The 17,219-nt window shown below is 34.3% G+C and overlaps 3 protein-coding genes and 3 non-coding genes across 6 annotated transcripts; 5 read left to right on the top strand and 1 right to left on the bottom strand.

Moving 5' to 3' along the window:
• The first annotated feature begins 389 nt into the window (after positions 1 to 389).
• On the top strand, positions 390 to 4,551 carry LOC132310989 (large ribosomal subunit protein eL32z-like). Its single transcript, XM_059808724.1, has 4 exons — positions 390 to 506; positions 610 to 717; positions 3,981 to 4,162; positions 4,270 to 4,551. The coding sequence occupies exons 2-4, from the start codon at positions 628 to 630 to the stop codon at positions 4,397 to 4,399; spliced, it is 402 nt and encodes a 133-aa protein (XP_059664707.1). The 5' UTR covers positions 390 to 506; positions 610 to 627; the 3' UTR covers positions 4,400 to 4,551.
• Positions 1,079 to 1,159, top strand: LOC132284599 (small nucleolar RNA U31b). Its single transcript, XR_009472321.1, has one exon. It is a non-coding gene; the product is annotated as a small nucleolar RNA U31b (small nucleolar RNA).
• Positions 1,287 to 1,364, top strand: LOC132284433 (small nucleolar RNA Z195/SNORD33/SNORD32 family). Its single transcript, XR_009472270.1, has one exon. It is a non-coding gene; the product is annotated as a small nucleolar RNA Z195/SNORD33/SNORD32 family (small nucleolar RNA).
• Positions 1,454 to 1,539, top strand: LOC132284447 (small nucleolar RNA Z196/R39/R59 family). Its single transcript, XR_009472278.1, has one exon. It is a non-coding gene; the product is annotated as a small nucleolar RNA Z196/R39/R59 family (small nucleolar RNA).
• Positions 4,552 to 6,767: 2,216 nt separating the features above from the next.
• On the top strand, positions 6,768 to 9,422 carry LOC132310973 (PLASMODESMATA CALLOSE-BINDING PROTEIN 2-like). The gene is made up of 4 exons (XM_059808723.1): positions 6,768 to 7,206; positions 7,873 to 8,412; positions 8,786 to 8,828; positions 8,913 to 9,422. The coding sequence occupies exons 1-4, from the start codon at positions 7,146 to 7,148 to the stop codon at positions 9,142 to 9,144; spliced, it is 876 nt and encodes a 291-aa protein (XP_059664706.1). The 5' UTR covers positions 6,768 to 7,145; the 3' UTR covers positions 9,145 to 9,422.
• Positions 9,423 to 12,423: 3,001 nt separating this feature from the next.
• LOC132311060 (cold-regulated 413 inner membrane protein 1, chloroplastic-like) lies at positions 12,424 to 16,755 on the bottom strand. The gene is made up of 6 exons (XM_059808775.1): positions 16,429 to 16,755; positions 16,212 to 16,328; positions 14,471 to 14,566; positions 13,374 to 13,438; positions 12,822 to 12,891; positions 12,424 to 12,729 (listed from the first exon to the last, which is right to left on the bottom strand). The coding sequence occupies exons 1-6, from the start codon at positions 16,566 to 16,568 to the stop codon at positions 12,564 to 12,566; spliced, it is 654 nt and encodes a 217-aa protein (XP_059664758.1). The 5' UTR covers positions 16,569 to 16,755; the 3' UTR covers positions 12,424 to 12,563.
• Between the last annotated feature and the right edge of the window lie 464 nt (positions 16,756 to 17,219).

Raw genomic sequence — 17,219 nt, forward strand, 5'->3', positions numbered from 1 at the left:
CTGGGCCTCGTCCATTATTCGTGGACTGGGTCCTTGCTTGGGATTTGATTGTACATTCTATTTCATATATATATATATATATATATATTCATCTTTAACTTCCAAAAAAAAAAAAATGCAAAAAAAATTTGTTAGAAACCGAAAAAAAAAAAAGTAATAGAAGAAGTAAAGAAGATAAAAAAGAAGAAAAAAAAAGTTTAAATAAAAATATAGTTATGATATTAGTATAAAATAATGAGTGAAGGATTAATGAGCTTAGGTATTTTTGTTAATAAGAAATGTGGTGGAATTATTCGCCTCACAAATTTATTTTATTATTGTATTTTTAATAAAAAAAATCGAATTACACTATATATGTTTCCGATTCCGCCCTTTTTCCCGTACCCTATTTACTATGGACTCCCACTCACAGAAACCCTAGTTCACATGTGCGTTTGCTTATATATATAAGCTCGAGCAACCCTTTGTAACGAAGGGCTGGGCGGCAGAGAAAACCCTAGTTAGTCGTGAGTCTCCCTCTCTCTCTCTCTGTTTTTTATATTAACATATACACGTATATTAATATATATATATACGCACACAATAGATCTAATGTGAAGAATTTTGCAGAAACCAAGGGTCGAAGCGATGGCCGTGCCTCTGTTGACGAAGAAGATCGTGAAGAAGAGGGATAAGAAGTTCAAGAGGCCTTGGAGCGACCGCTTGGTGTCTGTTAAGGTATATATATGATCGATTCATTTTTCATATCATTCGCACGTATCTATATGTAAATCTATGTACTTGGATATTGTCTGCATATGAGGTTGTTTTCTTTGTTTACCGGTAATATGTATACTCCGTTTGTAGGATTTTTATGTTTTGTTGTTGTATTTGCGCATAGTATATGTTATTCCTGTGACATTGGTATTCATTTGTACATATGTACTTTATATATATATATATATATATATATAATGTCTGAGAGAATTTTAATTTGTTTTTGTGTTGCGTGGTTTTGTTATGCAGTTTTTGACCTGTTGGATTGCAATTTTTTTCAATTTAACCTCCCAAATATTTCAATCCCATTTGGATTGCAGAGGAATATGATGACAATTTTGTCGCCCCAGTCTTACTTGTATCTCTTGATGCAACATGGTGATGGACATTTTGTATCTGATTCCATTTTATTTTTTGAGTGGAAGCTCAAATTTTTATTTTCATTTTATAATTTATAATATGATATTATGATTCTTAAACATTTTAAAATTAAAAATTATGGTTTGTATTTAGTTGAGATATGCAAAAAAAAGAGGTGTGATGATGCTTATCCATCTATTCTGCAGTTGAATGATGAATATAAAACATGCACTACCATCTGATCTCTTTTACACATCTCAAGATATTTTTAAGTTGGCTTTTTCGTTTTTTTCATTTGCATAGTCTTTTATTTTACAATCTTTTAAATTTCCGCTCTAGCAATCTGTGATGTAGACTGTATCATATCTGATTTATCTCGTGATTATCATATACAATTAACACCATCTTTCGGCTGAGGTTGCTAGTGTGGATCAGCATATGTATTTTATTTGCATTATGTTTACTTGTTTTTTTCCTTTCCAAAAAAGAAAATATTGAAAAAAGTTCATTTGCCCATGGTATCTGATGTCCAGACTTAATTGCTGTTGCTGGGCTTCTCGTTTTAAGGGCATAAATTGAAATATAAACAGGACTTGCGACACAGTTAGCTTCTTATACATAAGCTCTCTGTTACTTTATGCTTGCTTACATTTATTGGGATCTATATTTTCTTTTTTTGTTCCATTATCTGTTTTTTCTCTATATTTAGTATAATGTTTAATTTAGTCATCTCTTTTTTAAAAAATTATAATGATTCACTTTTTCATTGTAATGTTGCAATTTGCTTTTTATCTCTTTTATCTCTGTTGTTGTTTTGACATTCTATTGATCGGGTTAATCATGTATGGTTTAATGCTTTTACAGTTGATATTGCTGCTCTGGATCAGTACATATATGTCATTTGCATTATGGTTACTTGTGGTTTTTCTTTTCTGAAAAAGAAAATATTGAAAAAAGTTCATTTGCCTATGGTATCTGATGTCCAGACTTATTTCCTATTGCTGGACTTCTCGTTTAAAAGGCATAAATTGAAATATAAACAGGACTTGCGACACACCTAGCTTCTTATACATAAGCTCTCTGTTACTTTTGCTTGCTTACATTTATTGGGATCTATATTTTCTTTTTTTGTTCCATTATCTATTTTTTCTCTATATTTAGTATAATGTTTAATTTAGTCATCTGTTTTTTAAAAAATTATTGTAATGTTGTAGTTTTCTTTTTATCTCTGTTTCTCTTGTTGTTTTGACATTCTGTTGATCGGATTAATCATGTATGGTTTAATAAAGCTTTTACAGCTGATATTGCTGCTCTGGATCAGTATATATATGTCATTTGCATTATGGTTACTTGTGGTTTTTCTTTTCCGAAAAAGAAAATATTGAAAAAAGTTCATTTGCCTATGGTATCTGATGTCCAGACTTATTTACTATTGCTGGACTTCTCGTTTAAAAGGCATAAATTGAAATATAAACCGGACTTGCGACACAGTTAGCTTCTTATACATAAGCTCTCTGTTACTTTATGCTTGCTTACATTTATTGGGATCTATATTTCCTCTTTTTTGTTCCATTATCTGTTTTTTTCTCTATATTTAGTATAATGTTCAATTTAGTATCTGTTTTTAAAAAAATTATAATGATCAACTTTTTCATTGTAATGTTGCGGTTTTCTTTTTATCTCTTTACCTCTGTTTCTGTTGTTTTGACATTCTGTTGATCGGATTAATCATGTATGGTTTAATGCTTTTACGGCTGATATGGCTGCTCTGGATCAGTATATATATGTCATTTGCATTATGGTTACTTGTGGTTTTTCCTTTCCGAAAAAAGAAAATATTGAAAAAAGTTCATTTGCCTATGGTATCTGATGTCCAGGCTTATTTCCTATTGCTGGACTTCTCGTTTAAAAGGCATAAATTGAAATATAAGCAGGACTTGCGACACAGTTAGCTTCTTAGCTCATAAGCTCTCTGTTACTTTATGCTTGCTTACATTTATTGGGATCTATATATATTATTTTTGTTCCATTATATGTTTTTTCTCTATATTTGGTATAATGTTTAATTTAGACATCTGTACTTTAAAAAATTATAATGATTCACTTTTTCATTGTAATGTTGCAGTTTACTTTTTATCTCTTTATCTATCTGTTTCTGTTGTTTTGACATTATGTTGATTGGATTAATCATGTATGGTTTAATGCTTTTACAGCTGATATTACTGCTCTGGATCAGTATACATATGTTGTTTGCATTATGGTTGTGGTTTTTGTCCTTTCCGAAAAGAAAACATCTGTATGGTTGGTAGAATGCTCTTATTGCTGAGATTGCCACTGTGGATCAGTATATATATATATGTGTGTGTGTTATTTGCATTATGGTTGTGGTTATTTTCCTTTCCAAAAAAGAAAACATTTGTATGGTTGGTGGAATGCTGTTATGGCTGAGATAGCTGCGGTGGATCAGTGTATATATTTTATTTGCATTATGGTTACTTGTGGTTTTTTTTTTTTTTTTTTTTTATCCTTTCCGAAAAATTAAACATTTTAAAAAGTTTATTTGCCCATGGTATCTGATGTCCATACTTCATTTCTGTTGCTGGACTTCTCGTTTAAAGGGCATAAATTGAAAGATAAACAGGACTTGCGACACAGTTAGCTTCTTATATCATAAGCTCTCTGTTACTTAATGCTTGCTTACATTTGCTTACATTTATTGAGTTTAATGTTTAATTTAGTTGTCTGTTCTTGAAAGAAATTGTAATGATTCTTTCTTTCAGTTTACTTCTCTCCCTTTTTTCTGTTATTGTTTTGACATTCTATTGAGTGGATTAATAATGTGTGGTTGAATGCGTCTATGTCAGCCGAACTGGCGCAGACCAAAAGGTATTGATTCTCGTGTGAGAAGGAAGTTCAAGGGATGCATCCTTATGCCCAATATTGGCTACGGTTCTGACAAGAAGACCCGCCATTATCTTCCCAACGGTTTCAAGAAATTTGTTGTACACAATGCTAAAGAGCTTGAACTTCTGATGATGCACAATAGGTAAAAATGCTAAGGAAATCCTTTCTGCTTTCCATTCATTATTTCTATTTTTTTATTATAAAATCCCTTGAATTTTGCTCTCTTCACATTTCATATTTGCTATGCAGGACTTACTGTGCAGAGATTGCGCACAATGTGTCAACAAGGAAGAGGAAAGAGATCGTGGAGCGAGCTGCCCAGCTTGATGTAGTTGTTACCAACAAACTTGCCAGGCTGCGCAGCCAGGAAGATGAATGAGCTTTTTTTTTTTTGAGATATTTTTCACATTACATTTTGGTAGTAAACTTCTTTGTTAATGCAATCTTATTGCATTGGATCATTTTTATTTGTTATGTCATCGACAATATAATTTTGATCCTTGGCTCTGTTATGAGCTATTTGCTTGATAATTGTCTATGGAGACACTACATGTTTTGTGGGTGCATAGGATTTAATGAGCGTCAATAATGGCAAAAGATACTGTCATTGTACTTGAACGGACTAAAACCCCTTTAAATTCTTCAGCCGCTTGTTTATGATCTGGATTTTGAAACGGACAGCTCTCAACAATTGTAGCTCATCTTTGCTTTACATTGATCATCTTTCTTTCTTGACCAATCAGAGGCAGCCTTCGGAGGATTGATGAATATCTCGAGTTGAAAATGAGTGGGCAAGAGATGGACAACAGTACTTAAAACAGATTAAACCCCCTCCTTCCCCTCGCTCCACATGATCTAGATTTTGAAATGGACAGCCCTGATGTTGATTGGAGGCTATCTTGGATGCACATTGTTCGTGATCTGGATTTTGAAATGGGCAGACCTTGTCAATTGTAGTTCATCTTGTTGATTGGAGGCAATCTTTGCAGATGTATGTTGATCATCTGGCGATCAGAGGCCACCATCTTACTAGCTGTACATTGATCAGAGGTCACTTCAGGTAGAAACCTTCATGCTTTTGATTTTGAGATGGACGACCTTGTCAATTGTAGCTAATCTTGATTTGGACGGACCGTCATTTGTAGCTGAAGTTGCTGATGGGAGGCCATCTTGGATAATCTTTGATGTACATTGATTATATTTCTCACCATTTTTGATGTACATTGATCATCTTTGCCAATTGGAGATCCGTTGCCTGTAACTGGTGACCTGGTTGTCAACATTGAATCAATGTGGGAAAAGATTGTTGGTTTTCATCTTTTAATCCTTTGATATTAAGAGGTTAGAACATTTCTTGTGTACTCTGCCCATTTATTGTTGGTTTTATTTACATCTAGTATGAGCCTTGTTTGAAAAACTGATTTAAAAAGGGGGGGGAGGAAAATGCAAAATTGAGGGCCTTGCTTGTAAGTTGTAAGAACAAAAAAGATAAAATTCCGAGAAGGGAGCTTAAAGGGTATCTTTAAAAAAAGTCCGAGAAGGGATCAAAATACAGTTGGAGGCCATCTTGGATGTATGTTGATCATTGTTGGCGATAGATGTACATTGATCAGATGTCACTTTCGATGGCAAACTTCATGTCTGTTCATGATTTGGATTTTGAAATGGGAGCTCATAAATTGTAGCTCAGAGCTCATCTTGTTGATGGGAGGCCATGTTTGATGTACATAGGAGTCGCCATTTTCAATAAACATTGATCATCTTTGCCAATCGGAGACCCGACCATATATATTCAAAGAGAAGAATGTGTTGGCAGTAAAAGGTGACCTGTCAACATTGAACAAAGGTGAGGGAAAAGATTGTTGTTTTATAGTGGGACTCCGTTCTCGATTAAACGTCTTTTAATCCTTTGATATTTGACCAATTGAAAGAGGTTAGCCCATGAAAGCACAACCACATCGGGATTGGTTTGATTTACATCTCGAGGAAAATGCAAAATTGAGGGCCTTGCTCGTAAGAACCCCAAAAAAAAAAAAAAAAAAAAAAAATAGTCGGAGCAAAATAAAGGGACGGTAAAAACATGTACAATGAAAATGTCTAGAGCCGAATCTTGAATAGGAGAGAGTGTTGTAAATACACTCAGTTCAAATTCTCCTATTCGAAAATTTGTACTAAATGTACCTTGGGTGAGTCAATATTATATTGAAAATTCTTCTCACTCTAAAAGCCGAATCTCGAACAAGAGAGAGGGTTGTAGACCCCCCACAATTGTGCAATGGTGGAACCCACCGTCACACTCTCTTGTTTGATATCTGATCTTCCGAGTGAATATGACGGCTTATACTATATACATATATGGAGGCGCGCACACAAACATACATAAGTATGCGAATTCATAAAAGTGCAAATGGGCATTACAATATATAATGTAAAAGAACTAAAGGAACTTCTTGAGGGAAAGATCAGGCAATGTGATATTGATATGTTTCCTCTCCCTGCAATCAGTAATATCTTTAGGCAGTATGCATCTATGCAAGCTCTTAATAAAAAAAGACATACCCAGTGAGGAGAGAGAGAGAGAGAGAGACATCACAAGAGAGGAAACTTTTGGTTCAAGACCACACACACACACACACAGTCTCTCTCTCTCTCTCCACACACACCTTTAGCTTTTGATTTAGTCCCATGAAACAGTAGAAAGATGGGGGAGAAAAGTGAAAGGGAAATTCCACCACATCAGTATCATCATATTAATAAACTACAAGTTAATCAGCAGCACAAACATCAGATTTAATTCCAGGCAGATCACTCTTTTCCCTTTTCCACTTCATACACCTTTTCCCCTATTGTAGTTCCTCCTCTTGCTTGCACTTCCCAACTTCTAAATGCCTCCTTTCTCAAGTTTTCTCATATTCCTCCCCTCCCTTTCCTTCTCAAGAAAGCTATGATTCTTCAAACTTTATATATATATTACCTAATAAGGGTAACAAAAGATAATTTCTTCTAAGCAGAGACACCCACCATTGGTGCTTCTCTTACCAGAGAAATCTCCATTTCTTTCCGATTATTGTTCCCACGAAAGAAGAAGAAAATTCAGAACTAGCTCGTAGAAGTAGTTCGGAGAGATGGGTTCTAGAGTTCTTCACTGTTCCATGTTCTTCCTCTCTATTCTTTTCCTCATTTCAGGTAATCTTCACTGTCTTTAAAGTTTTCGATTTGAAGTGTTTACAGCTAAACGCATGCTTCTCCTCCTATTCCGAGCATTTGTATTCGGTGGTTAACAAATTTTATAATCTAAAAATTCTAAAGAGTGTATTTCATATTTGAATTTCCTGAATAGTTTCAATGTGTTTTATCTTCAAATAGGCAATGCAAGCACTTTGTAATCTTCACTTTCTACGGCTGCTGATTGGTTTTTAACTAGAAACATCTATAGTTACAAAGGAATTTCTATCAAACAATGGAAAATCTAACATATTGTGGAAAAATTTAGCAATGAAACAAAGGTTTTGTAATCCCACAATATCCTGAAGAATTGATATGTTGCCATAAAGGATAGAGTAATTATTTTTTCAAGATTGTGTTTTGGTTTCTCAATTATCATATTCTCCTGTTCAATGCTGATTCCAAATCAAATCAATGCATTTTTATGTCATTATTATCATTCTTCATTTGATAAGACTAATCTGTTAAAACCATACATCTGTATAACTTTAACAGAGTGCTATTTGTAAAAATTTCTGGGCTTATCATGACTATACAGAATCAATTCAAACTTGATAAATTCTCATTCTTCAAGAGAAAGGTGGAAAAAGGAAAAAGAATGACTAACCTTGATTTGGATTTCTTCAGAAGCAAGCATTGCAGAGAAACCTCCCTCGGAAGCAATCCAACAGAAGAGAGAACTGGAAAACCAAATACTTTTCTCATCTTTAAAGTTCACCACCCAAAGGGATTCCACCCCAACCATTCCCATCATCATCCCAACAACTCCAAGTTCTCCAACAACAACTCCAAGTTCTCCAATTACAACAACTCCAAGTTCTCCGACTACAATGACTCCTATTGTAACAAGCCCCCCACCACCAGCCACCACACAACCAAGCCCAACCACCACGCAACCAAGCCCAACCACCACCCCTGCATCATCGGGCGGGTCTTGGTGTATTGCGAGCCCATCTGCATCGGAAACCGCTTTACAGGTAGCTCTTGACTATGCTTGCGGCTATGGAGGAGCAGATTGTTCAGCAATTCAACCAGGTGCAAGTTGTTATAATCCAAACACACTTCATGACCATGCTTCATATGCATTCAATAACTACTACCAGAAGAACCCATCTCCAACTAGCTGTGTTTTTGGAGGAACAGCACAGCTTACCAACACTGATCCAAGTAAGATATGTCCACAAAATTCTAAATCAACTTTTTATTTAGTTATTTATTTATTTTTCTGCTAATTCTATATCACTAATTTACTGATTACTCGCCAAGTAATCATTTATATCATTGTGACTATATATCCTGAATTTGTTGATTCTGAATGATTCAAAATATCTATGAGTACTTAGTGTGTAAATTATGCTTCTATTTGATCAATTAGTTTCTTTTCAACTACTCAACTTTACCATATTTTTCAGATTAATTTCAACAATCCTCACACTGAATATTTTTAAGATCCCCACTTTATAGCTGTGATTACATGTTTGTTCTTAAATAAATATGGTAAAATTTGGCTAACTTCCAAACTACTACTCCATTATTGCAGGTTCTGGAAGTTGTCACTTTGCAATGTCCACCACAACACCCAGGTAAATTTCCAAAACACTTCTAATTTCATTTCTCCTGACAAAAAGGAAAGCAACTGAAAAAAGTATCCGTGTTTTCATTGACAGCACAACTTCATCGAACAGTCCTCCAAGTTCAATGAATAGTCCTCCACCCCCAGGTTTATATACATCTCCTACCACCCCAAGCTCATCGATATATCCTGGCACTCCAAGCGTACCAACAGATTATGGTGCAGAACCAACGGGGACCCCCAACTCAGCATACTCTGCATCGCTCAACCTACTGCTGATCATCACCACAAGTTGTTTCTCGATTCTTGCAGCAAATTATCTCTAAACAAATGGGAACAAAGTAAAGTCATTCTCTCTCCACAATGAGATGGCGGTTCACTCAAATCACCAGAAACACTTTACACAGTTTAAAGGAGGCACTGGGATAAGAAGCAAGATATAAATTTCAAGACCTCATTCTTACCACAAGACCATTAATGTATTTCATCTATTTGCGCCTTTTAGTTCAGCTAGAAGCTAGAGGAAAGTGAAGAAGAGAAAAGTAATCTAGTGGGTTCTTTATAGCTAGTCTTTCTGCTCTTAACAAAATAAAATCTTTAGACACACCTATCTGGTTATAGGACTGTTTTAGTGAAGAGATGTGTACAATAGCCATGAACTGACTCAATGACCAGAATAGTAATAAATTACTGCATTCAACATTAGACATGATTAATGGTATTAGATAAATTTATTATAACTACCACCCTAATATACTAATATGGAAAGGGCGATGCTAAATAGTTGAACAAGTATGGACAATAACAAAGATGATTATGGATGTATGTTATGAGACATTATGATAGTGACGTGCCTGTGTCATACCGTTTAATTAGGCAAATCCACCAAGCCATATAAAAACTTAATCAAATTTTCAATGACTAAATAAATAGCTTTGCTAGCCAGAGTTCAAAAAAAAGAATTCACTCCTGACCCCACCGAAAAACGAATTTATGGATTTTATATTGGAGAGGTTTTAATTTGTCGTTTCATAAAACTGGAAATCACTTCATTTTGCTACATGTGATATATCATTTCCTCGTATGTAGCAATTCTGAAATTCACTTCTTTTCAAAACCAGTAACTACTTTTAGAGTCTATCAATCAAATGAAACTTCAACTCGCTGATCTGTCCATTATATAGCAGCACAAAGATAGCACTGCATTATGATCCCAAGTAAACCTAGGGAGGTCATTCAATTGAAACACTATAGTCACTTGTGAGTTACCTAAAGGTGATTAAAACTAAAAAAGTAGGTTTCATCAGGAAAATATATTTATGACTCCTAAACTAACTCTCTCTCTCTCTCTCTCTCTCTCTCTCTCTGTTCTATTTTTCATTGTTCTATTTTTCATTCAGTAAAATGTGCAGGACTTGAGAACCTGTCAAAATCAAACTTCTAAGAAGTTGGTTCCACAGACTTGCTATCCCCAAAAATCATACACCAAGCTCAATTTCCACAAACCAAATAATTTCTGCATGACATCCATCTAAAAGGCACCTCCTTGTGAACGTTGAAGATGGTAAGCCCCTGAACAAGTTATGTCATACTTAAACATTATAAACTACATAGGTTTTTATTGAAAATTTGGTGTGATTCTATATCTGAATGATAGGTGATCAACTGCTGATATCCTAGTGCAACTCCTATCATTAATTTTAGAAAATTTACATCTTCTACAGATTAACATAAATATAAAAATTGCCAAAGGTAGAGGGAGGGTTGACAATTTCCTGTTTAAAACACGGATTGTTGTGTATGCAAAATGTCATGAGTTGTTTGTCTACAACCTCTGAATAAAAAGATTACCATAAAATACGGCGCAAATCTCTCAAGGTTCAATCACATTCCTAGGACATAGGTAAATGAGACTGTAGATACCTTAAATGGTCTAATTTTGCTCTTGAAATGGCTCAAATTATCTTATATAGTTTTGATCTTTTCTTTATATACATACATATATATATATATATATATATATATATATATATATTTGACTCTTGAACTTGAGTTTTCTCAAAGATTTTAAAAGTAGGTTACATTGAAAAACACTAAAACTTGATTGAGAGATCGATCAATTGAATGTTTTCTAGAAAACCTCAATTGATAGATGGATAGATCAAAAGCTTTGCTTAAAATTGTTTTGAAAACCAGTACGCCTTGATCAAAGGCTCGACCGATCGAGGATTTCCGAGTAGGTGTCGATCAATGGCTCAATCAATTTAACCCAGCAACAATTTATTTATAGGAAACTCTCTCAAATAAGACCTCTAAAATGGATTTTACTTGCCATTTTACATTGGTCTCCTATATTGGCTATAAATATGGGGCTATAGCCAATCTAGAGTCACTAATTAAAACTCTAAGAGGTCTAGAGAGAATCCTTATTTTAGAGAGAGAAAAATCCCCTGTTTCTCAATCTAGGATTTCCTACAGCGACATTATTATGTGATACATGGAGTTTATAAAAATTACCAACAAAGATCAATTCAACATGTTGACACAAGAGCAGAAAGATTAAAGAGACCATGGAGAAGCAGATTGCATGAGGAGTGGATCTGTTAACGAAGCAAACAACCTGAAGACTCGGTGGAGGAAGAGGTATTTAGGGGATTTTAGGGTGGGGATCTGGTAACTTGGTTGTACTATCTCTTTTCCATAGTGGATTTGTTCATGGCTGGACAAGGTCCCATGGTTTTTCCTATTTAGAGTTTTTCACGTAAAAATCTGGTGTCTCTACTCTATTTATTTTTTGCTTTATTTGTTTGCATAGATGCATGCTATATTGCTATTTACGAAATCAAACTAAATAATTGTTTGCATTATTTATATATTGCTTTTTTTCCTATTTAGAGTTTTTCACGTAAAAATCTGGTGTCTCTACTCTATTTATTTTTTGCTTTATTTGTTTGCATAGATGCATGCTATATTGCTATTTACGAAATCAAACTAAATAATTGAAATATAAATAAGAATCAACAGAAATTTAAAAGGTTAGTTTCAAATAATATCTAGTTAAATATTCGTACTCTGACCTAACCACAGCCTTGAGTAATGGTGACTAGATTTCACATAGGAGAAAGGGCAAGCTAGAAGGAACATGACAATTTGTTGTACTAGGCCATCAATGGACACTACTATATAAGATTAATAATAGAGAATCACTGCTATAAATTACAATACATCCTTGACTTGATGATTTGTTGAATATAAAATCCATAAGACCATAACATCCAAACAAGGTAATTAAACTTGCCATAGACACCACATTTGATTAGGCTTAAAAATGCTTCACAAAAATATCCAGATGACAGGATAACTAAGCCTAGAATCAAAGAGCCATAATCTCTGATTTTGATATATTTCTTTAATCGACTTGATCATCCAAAGGACTTCTAAGATTTCCCATATCCCAACAACTAATCCCAAGACCTCTAAAGAGCCCATAAATTTGAGTTTAGATAATTATTCATCATTGATGCCATGTGCAGTGAGGAACAATAACTACACCAGAGGAAGAATGAAGTGATCCACATTTAGGGGTAATGCATAGGGAACGAGAATACCAAAAGTAATATAAGTTAAAGTTTTTAAGCAAAGAAAAAGAAATGTTTAGATACGACGGTCATTCTCTAACCTTCTTCTTCACACAAGTTTAGTGTTTTGTAGAAGGTTAACAGGAATGCTCTTTACAGTATTAAAGTCAGATCAAAAGCAAGCATGACACAGCAACGATACAAATAATGGCCAAGGTAGCAACAACTGAACTTTGGTCGAAAGCTTTCCGCAAGCTGCCTGCCCGTGTGAAATGCTGGAAAGCCAAATACCCAGCAATCACCAACGAAAGCATGACACCTTCTTTTGTACCCCTGCCACCAATGATTAAAGGGAATAATGAAAACTAGTTCATAAAAGAAAGAAAAAAAAAAGTGTCAATTATCTAGTAAACACATCCACTTGCCTTAGGTTCAAAACCTGATAAGGAGCCACAATCACCAACAGTAATGCTATAAACGGCAACTCCAGTTCACCTATATATAAAGAAGACACGAGATAAGATATCTTGAGATTCTTAGCATGCTCAATTTATTATAGCAGAAAATAGAATACAGGGCAAAGTTGCAGAGATATACAATAATAATCACAACAAACCAATCCACTGTTTATTTGTTTTACATTCCATAATTACGTTTTCCGCTTTTCCTCATAGGTTGAAGGTTATAATTATGGAGAAAATGGCAGAAGCACTCATGAGTTTCAGGAGGGGAAACAGATACCTTCTCTGTCCCTTGGGGTTCTTAGATAATTCTATTTCACATAGGATTCAAGTTGATATCAACAACTATGAAACAATCCAGAAAACATAAACAAAAGAACAATGCAAAAAGTTCAAATGTTAGTTACTCAGAAATTAGTTGAATTAAGCAATTAAAAACCAAATCCAGAAGACAAAAGAAACAATAATCTCATCAAACTGTACATTGAAAATTATACTGATAACTAGAGAACCTACCAGGAATAGAGAAGAAGAGACGAACAAGAAGAGCCAAGAATGCAGTCCAAATACCATATTCACCCCTGCAAAACAAATTTAAATAAGAATCACTAAGGCATGAAATATGACTAAAACTTTATGCTGAATCTATAAACATGACTATGATTATTTGATTAACGAAAAGGCAGTATCTAAGAAGCACGGAAACGGATACGGGACACGGATACGACATAACACGGATATGGCAACACGGCAAATAAGAAATATATTTTATATATATATATATGATATTGTACTTTAAGAAATTAAGAGTAATATTATTTTTTACAATCTCATAATGACAAAAAAAAAAAAAAATATGTGTTTTGCTGGGTAAAAGAAAGAGGGTTAAGAAAGAGGGGGGGGAAAAAAACTGAGAGAGACAAAGACGATTAGGGTTTTGTTAGAAAAAAGAATTATGCCTTAGTTAAAAATAAAGATAAGAATCCATATAAGAGAAAAAAGTTCATGGGGAATAAAGGAAAAAGGAAAAAGAGACTAAAAGAAATTTATTGTGAAAGGAAAAAAAGAATTATTTAGTGTTTGTGAAGAACAAGAAGAAGAAAGCAAAAAGGACAAAGAATACGAGAGAAAAGAGGAGAAAGAGGAGAGAGAGATAGAGATAGAGAGACCATTCACTGGTTGCAAAGCTTGGTTGGAGGGACAACAAGAGAGTCAAAGACGATCGTGCAAGAGATCAAACCTTTGAACTAAAATATAAGAATAAATATCTAATTGTTTGAATATAAAATTGTTTTATGAAACAAAAAGTTTTTAAGTAATTATGTAATTAAACAACTCCTAATGTTTACACTTCAACTCAACATTGTTTCTAAAACTTTCTTAAAATTCCCCAAAGAATGGGACACACGTGTTGGACACATATCCATGGCGTGTCCGTAGCGCATCCAGATATTCAAAAAAATATAAAATATTTGGACACGGTAGCGTGTAGACGCATGTGTCGGTGTCTGACACAGAACACCGACACGGATTCTTTTGCCCTTTTAGGAGTGTCCGTGCTTCCTAGGACAGTATAAAAATCAAAATAAAAAAATAAAAAATAAAATGCTTACTTGATCCATGAGATGAGGCTTGCAGGCGCTTGTAGGGCAAATAAAGGAACAGCAAAGGATTTCTGAACTCCAGTTCCCCTAGCAAGCAGTAAAACCCTGGAAAAATAATTTAATTATAAATCAGAGTACATAGTATAATCAATCAATTCTTGGAACAACATACCAACTTAAGTTTAAATGCAAGACTTTCTATATGAATCATACGCGGCATACAACTAAGTTCCAATTGGAAAGGCCCTTAAGATTTTAATGTTGACCTATTCACTTTAAAAGACTGAATCATGACACTATTATTTATCAATTTGAATTTCAGGTGAAAAATAGAACAAGCTGTTTAACAGGCAACTGGAAATTGAGATGCCTAGTCTTTAGTGAATAAGCTATTTTCCAGCCCTATTTCATTTTTAATCTATATGATAAATTTACAGTTTAGTCATTGCTTAGTGCAATGGTAAAATTCACACTGATATGCTTCAGGATGCCTGCTTGCAGCCAATTTGAGCAAAGTAATCTCGAAGGTTAGACCTGTCTCAAGTCTACCTTTCTAATGTCCCACGTAGGCAGGACTAGTAGTCTAGCAATACCTAATGGCACATTGGCATGTATGATAGATTACAATTTTTTTGCTGGTTTACCTGCTTACTCTTAGTTTTGCAACCGACTCTACCTTGCATTGTGGCAAAACCTATCACAGGGGGTTTCCTTGATGATCCTAAATTCTGTTATATCCGACAACTAAATTCCACTCCATACCGGCTAGGGGTGAGCAAATAATCCGTGAATCCGCGAATCTAATCCGATCCGTACGGATCGGATCAGATTGCTACTCCCACAGATCAGTGGCGGATTCAAAAAAATCAAATCCGTAGCTCACGGATTGAACTGTTAAAAATCTGATCCGTGAAATATATATATATATTTTCAAAAAATATATTAGTTAATTTAAATAGTTACTGATAATTTAATGTATATTAGTTAATAATTATTTAAATATATGAATTAATATTAATAAATTAAAATTTTATGTATTGGGTTAGGGTTAAAAGATAAATAAATAATAAATAATATTACTTATAAAAATAAAAATAAAAATAATAATAATAGATAATTTAAATAAAACTTAATCCGTGGATTCAATCCGATCCGATCCGTTATTACAAGGATCCGATCCAATCTAATCCATGGGATAACGGATCGGTGGCGAATTAAAAATTCTCTAATCCGTTGGGAGCAAATCGGATTAGGATTGATGCCTAATCCGATCCGTGACCACCCCTAATACCGGCCATAGGCAACTTTAAAAGTCAAATCAACTTCAAACCTTGTTTTTGACAGATTCAAGATACTTCTAGAGTCATCAAACTTTATTAACCTTTAAAACTTGATCTCCAAATCAAAATAACCAAAAGTTGGAATTCAAATACATTTCTTGAGCCATCATTTTCTTAAGAATAGTTTAAGCCATCGTTTATTGCCCCGATGCTGAAAAAAGGAGTCGTCTTGGAACTAAGGATGTCATACCTATTAGCTTTGATCCAGTGAATTAAATCATCCAATTTAAATAAAACATTTAAAAATATTATTTCCCATCATCAGTAAATTTTGATAAATTTTAATTAAATATATATATATAAATTTTTTTTAAAAGGAATTTTAAATGTAAGCCTTTTGTGTTACACACAATCTTAAAAAGAAAGGCCACTTGGAAATACAATTTAGAGAGAGAAAGCGAGAGGCTTACGCAGAAGAAACGGTGGAGATCCACTGGAGGCTTCGAGGAGTGAGAGGCGCAGAGTAACAAACAGGACCAAACCCTCGGCGGTTCCTCTTCATCACCTCCTTACAATTAACCGAAACTCTGCAACAAAAAAAACCAAAAATCATAAACGCTGATCAGACAACACTGAAAAATCCTTCAAAATTAGGTTACGATTTTCATCAAATACAGTGAAACTTACCCAGGAGGATTGAAGCGAAGGTAGGGGGTGTCTTGAGTGAGACGAAGAAGCCCACTCTGAGGAGGCGGAGATTGTAGAGAGAGAGTGTGTCTGTTGTGGAAAGAGGGAGAGTACGCGGAGGAGAGAGAAAGAGTCAGCATCTCCGGTTTTTTTTTGTTCTCTAACGTCCTTGTGTTTTCCCGGCAAAGAAAGACCAGCAGCTTTATGGAGAAATATCTAGAGAGAGAGTTGGAGGTAGAAGAAGAGAAGGCACTTCACTTCTATGCAGAAAAATCAGCCGTAAAAATTAATAGATACAATTTTTTTTTTTTTTTTTTGGAAATGTAACCTAATAACATATTAATCGATACAAGTTTCGAACACATGAAGAAGTGTACAATTCGATCCGCATGAAGTGTGTAATATTAAACTGTTGGCATTATTGGAATTTGTTATTGAGACGATGTACGGTGGGATCCACGATTTAGTAAAAAAATGGTTATTTTTATCGTGATTACGTGAAAAGTCCACCGATTCATTATTTTTGCATAGATCAATTGTTTATTAGTCCAGATCAATTGTTCGCTTGTGTTGATGTGTCAGTGCTGGGTCTAGTTTTGCTAAACTTCTGTCGGCTGGCAAATCTAGCAAGCCTATTTTCGCCAAGAGGAATCAACAAATCGAAAAATTTTAGTCATATTGTCAAATTTATGATACATACTAGTGTGTATCACAGTGTGTGTATATATATATATATATAGAATAATGACAGGGAAATTGAAGAATTAATTCTGAATAAGCACCAATGTGTA

Source organism: Cornus florida, unplaced genomic scaffold, assembly GCF_030987335.1.
Source record: "Cornus florida cultivar Cherokee Brave unplaced genomic scaffold, ASM3098733v1 CherokeeBrave_3.0.0_Hap2_Chr01, whole genome shotgun sequence".
In the NCBI taxonomy this organism is placed as follows: Eukaryota; Viridiplantae; Streptophyta; class Magnoliopsida; order Cornales; family Cornaceae; genus Cornus; species Cornus florida.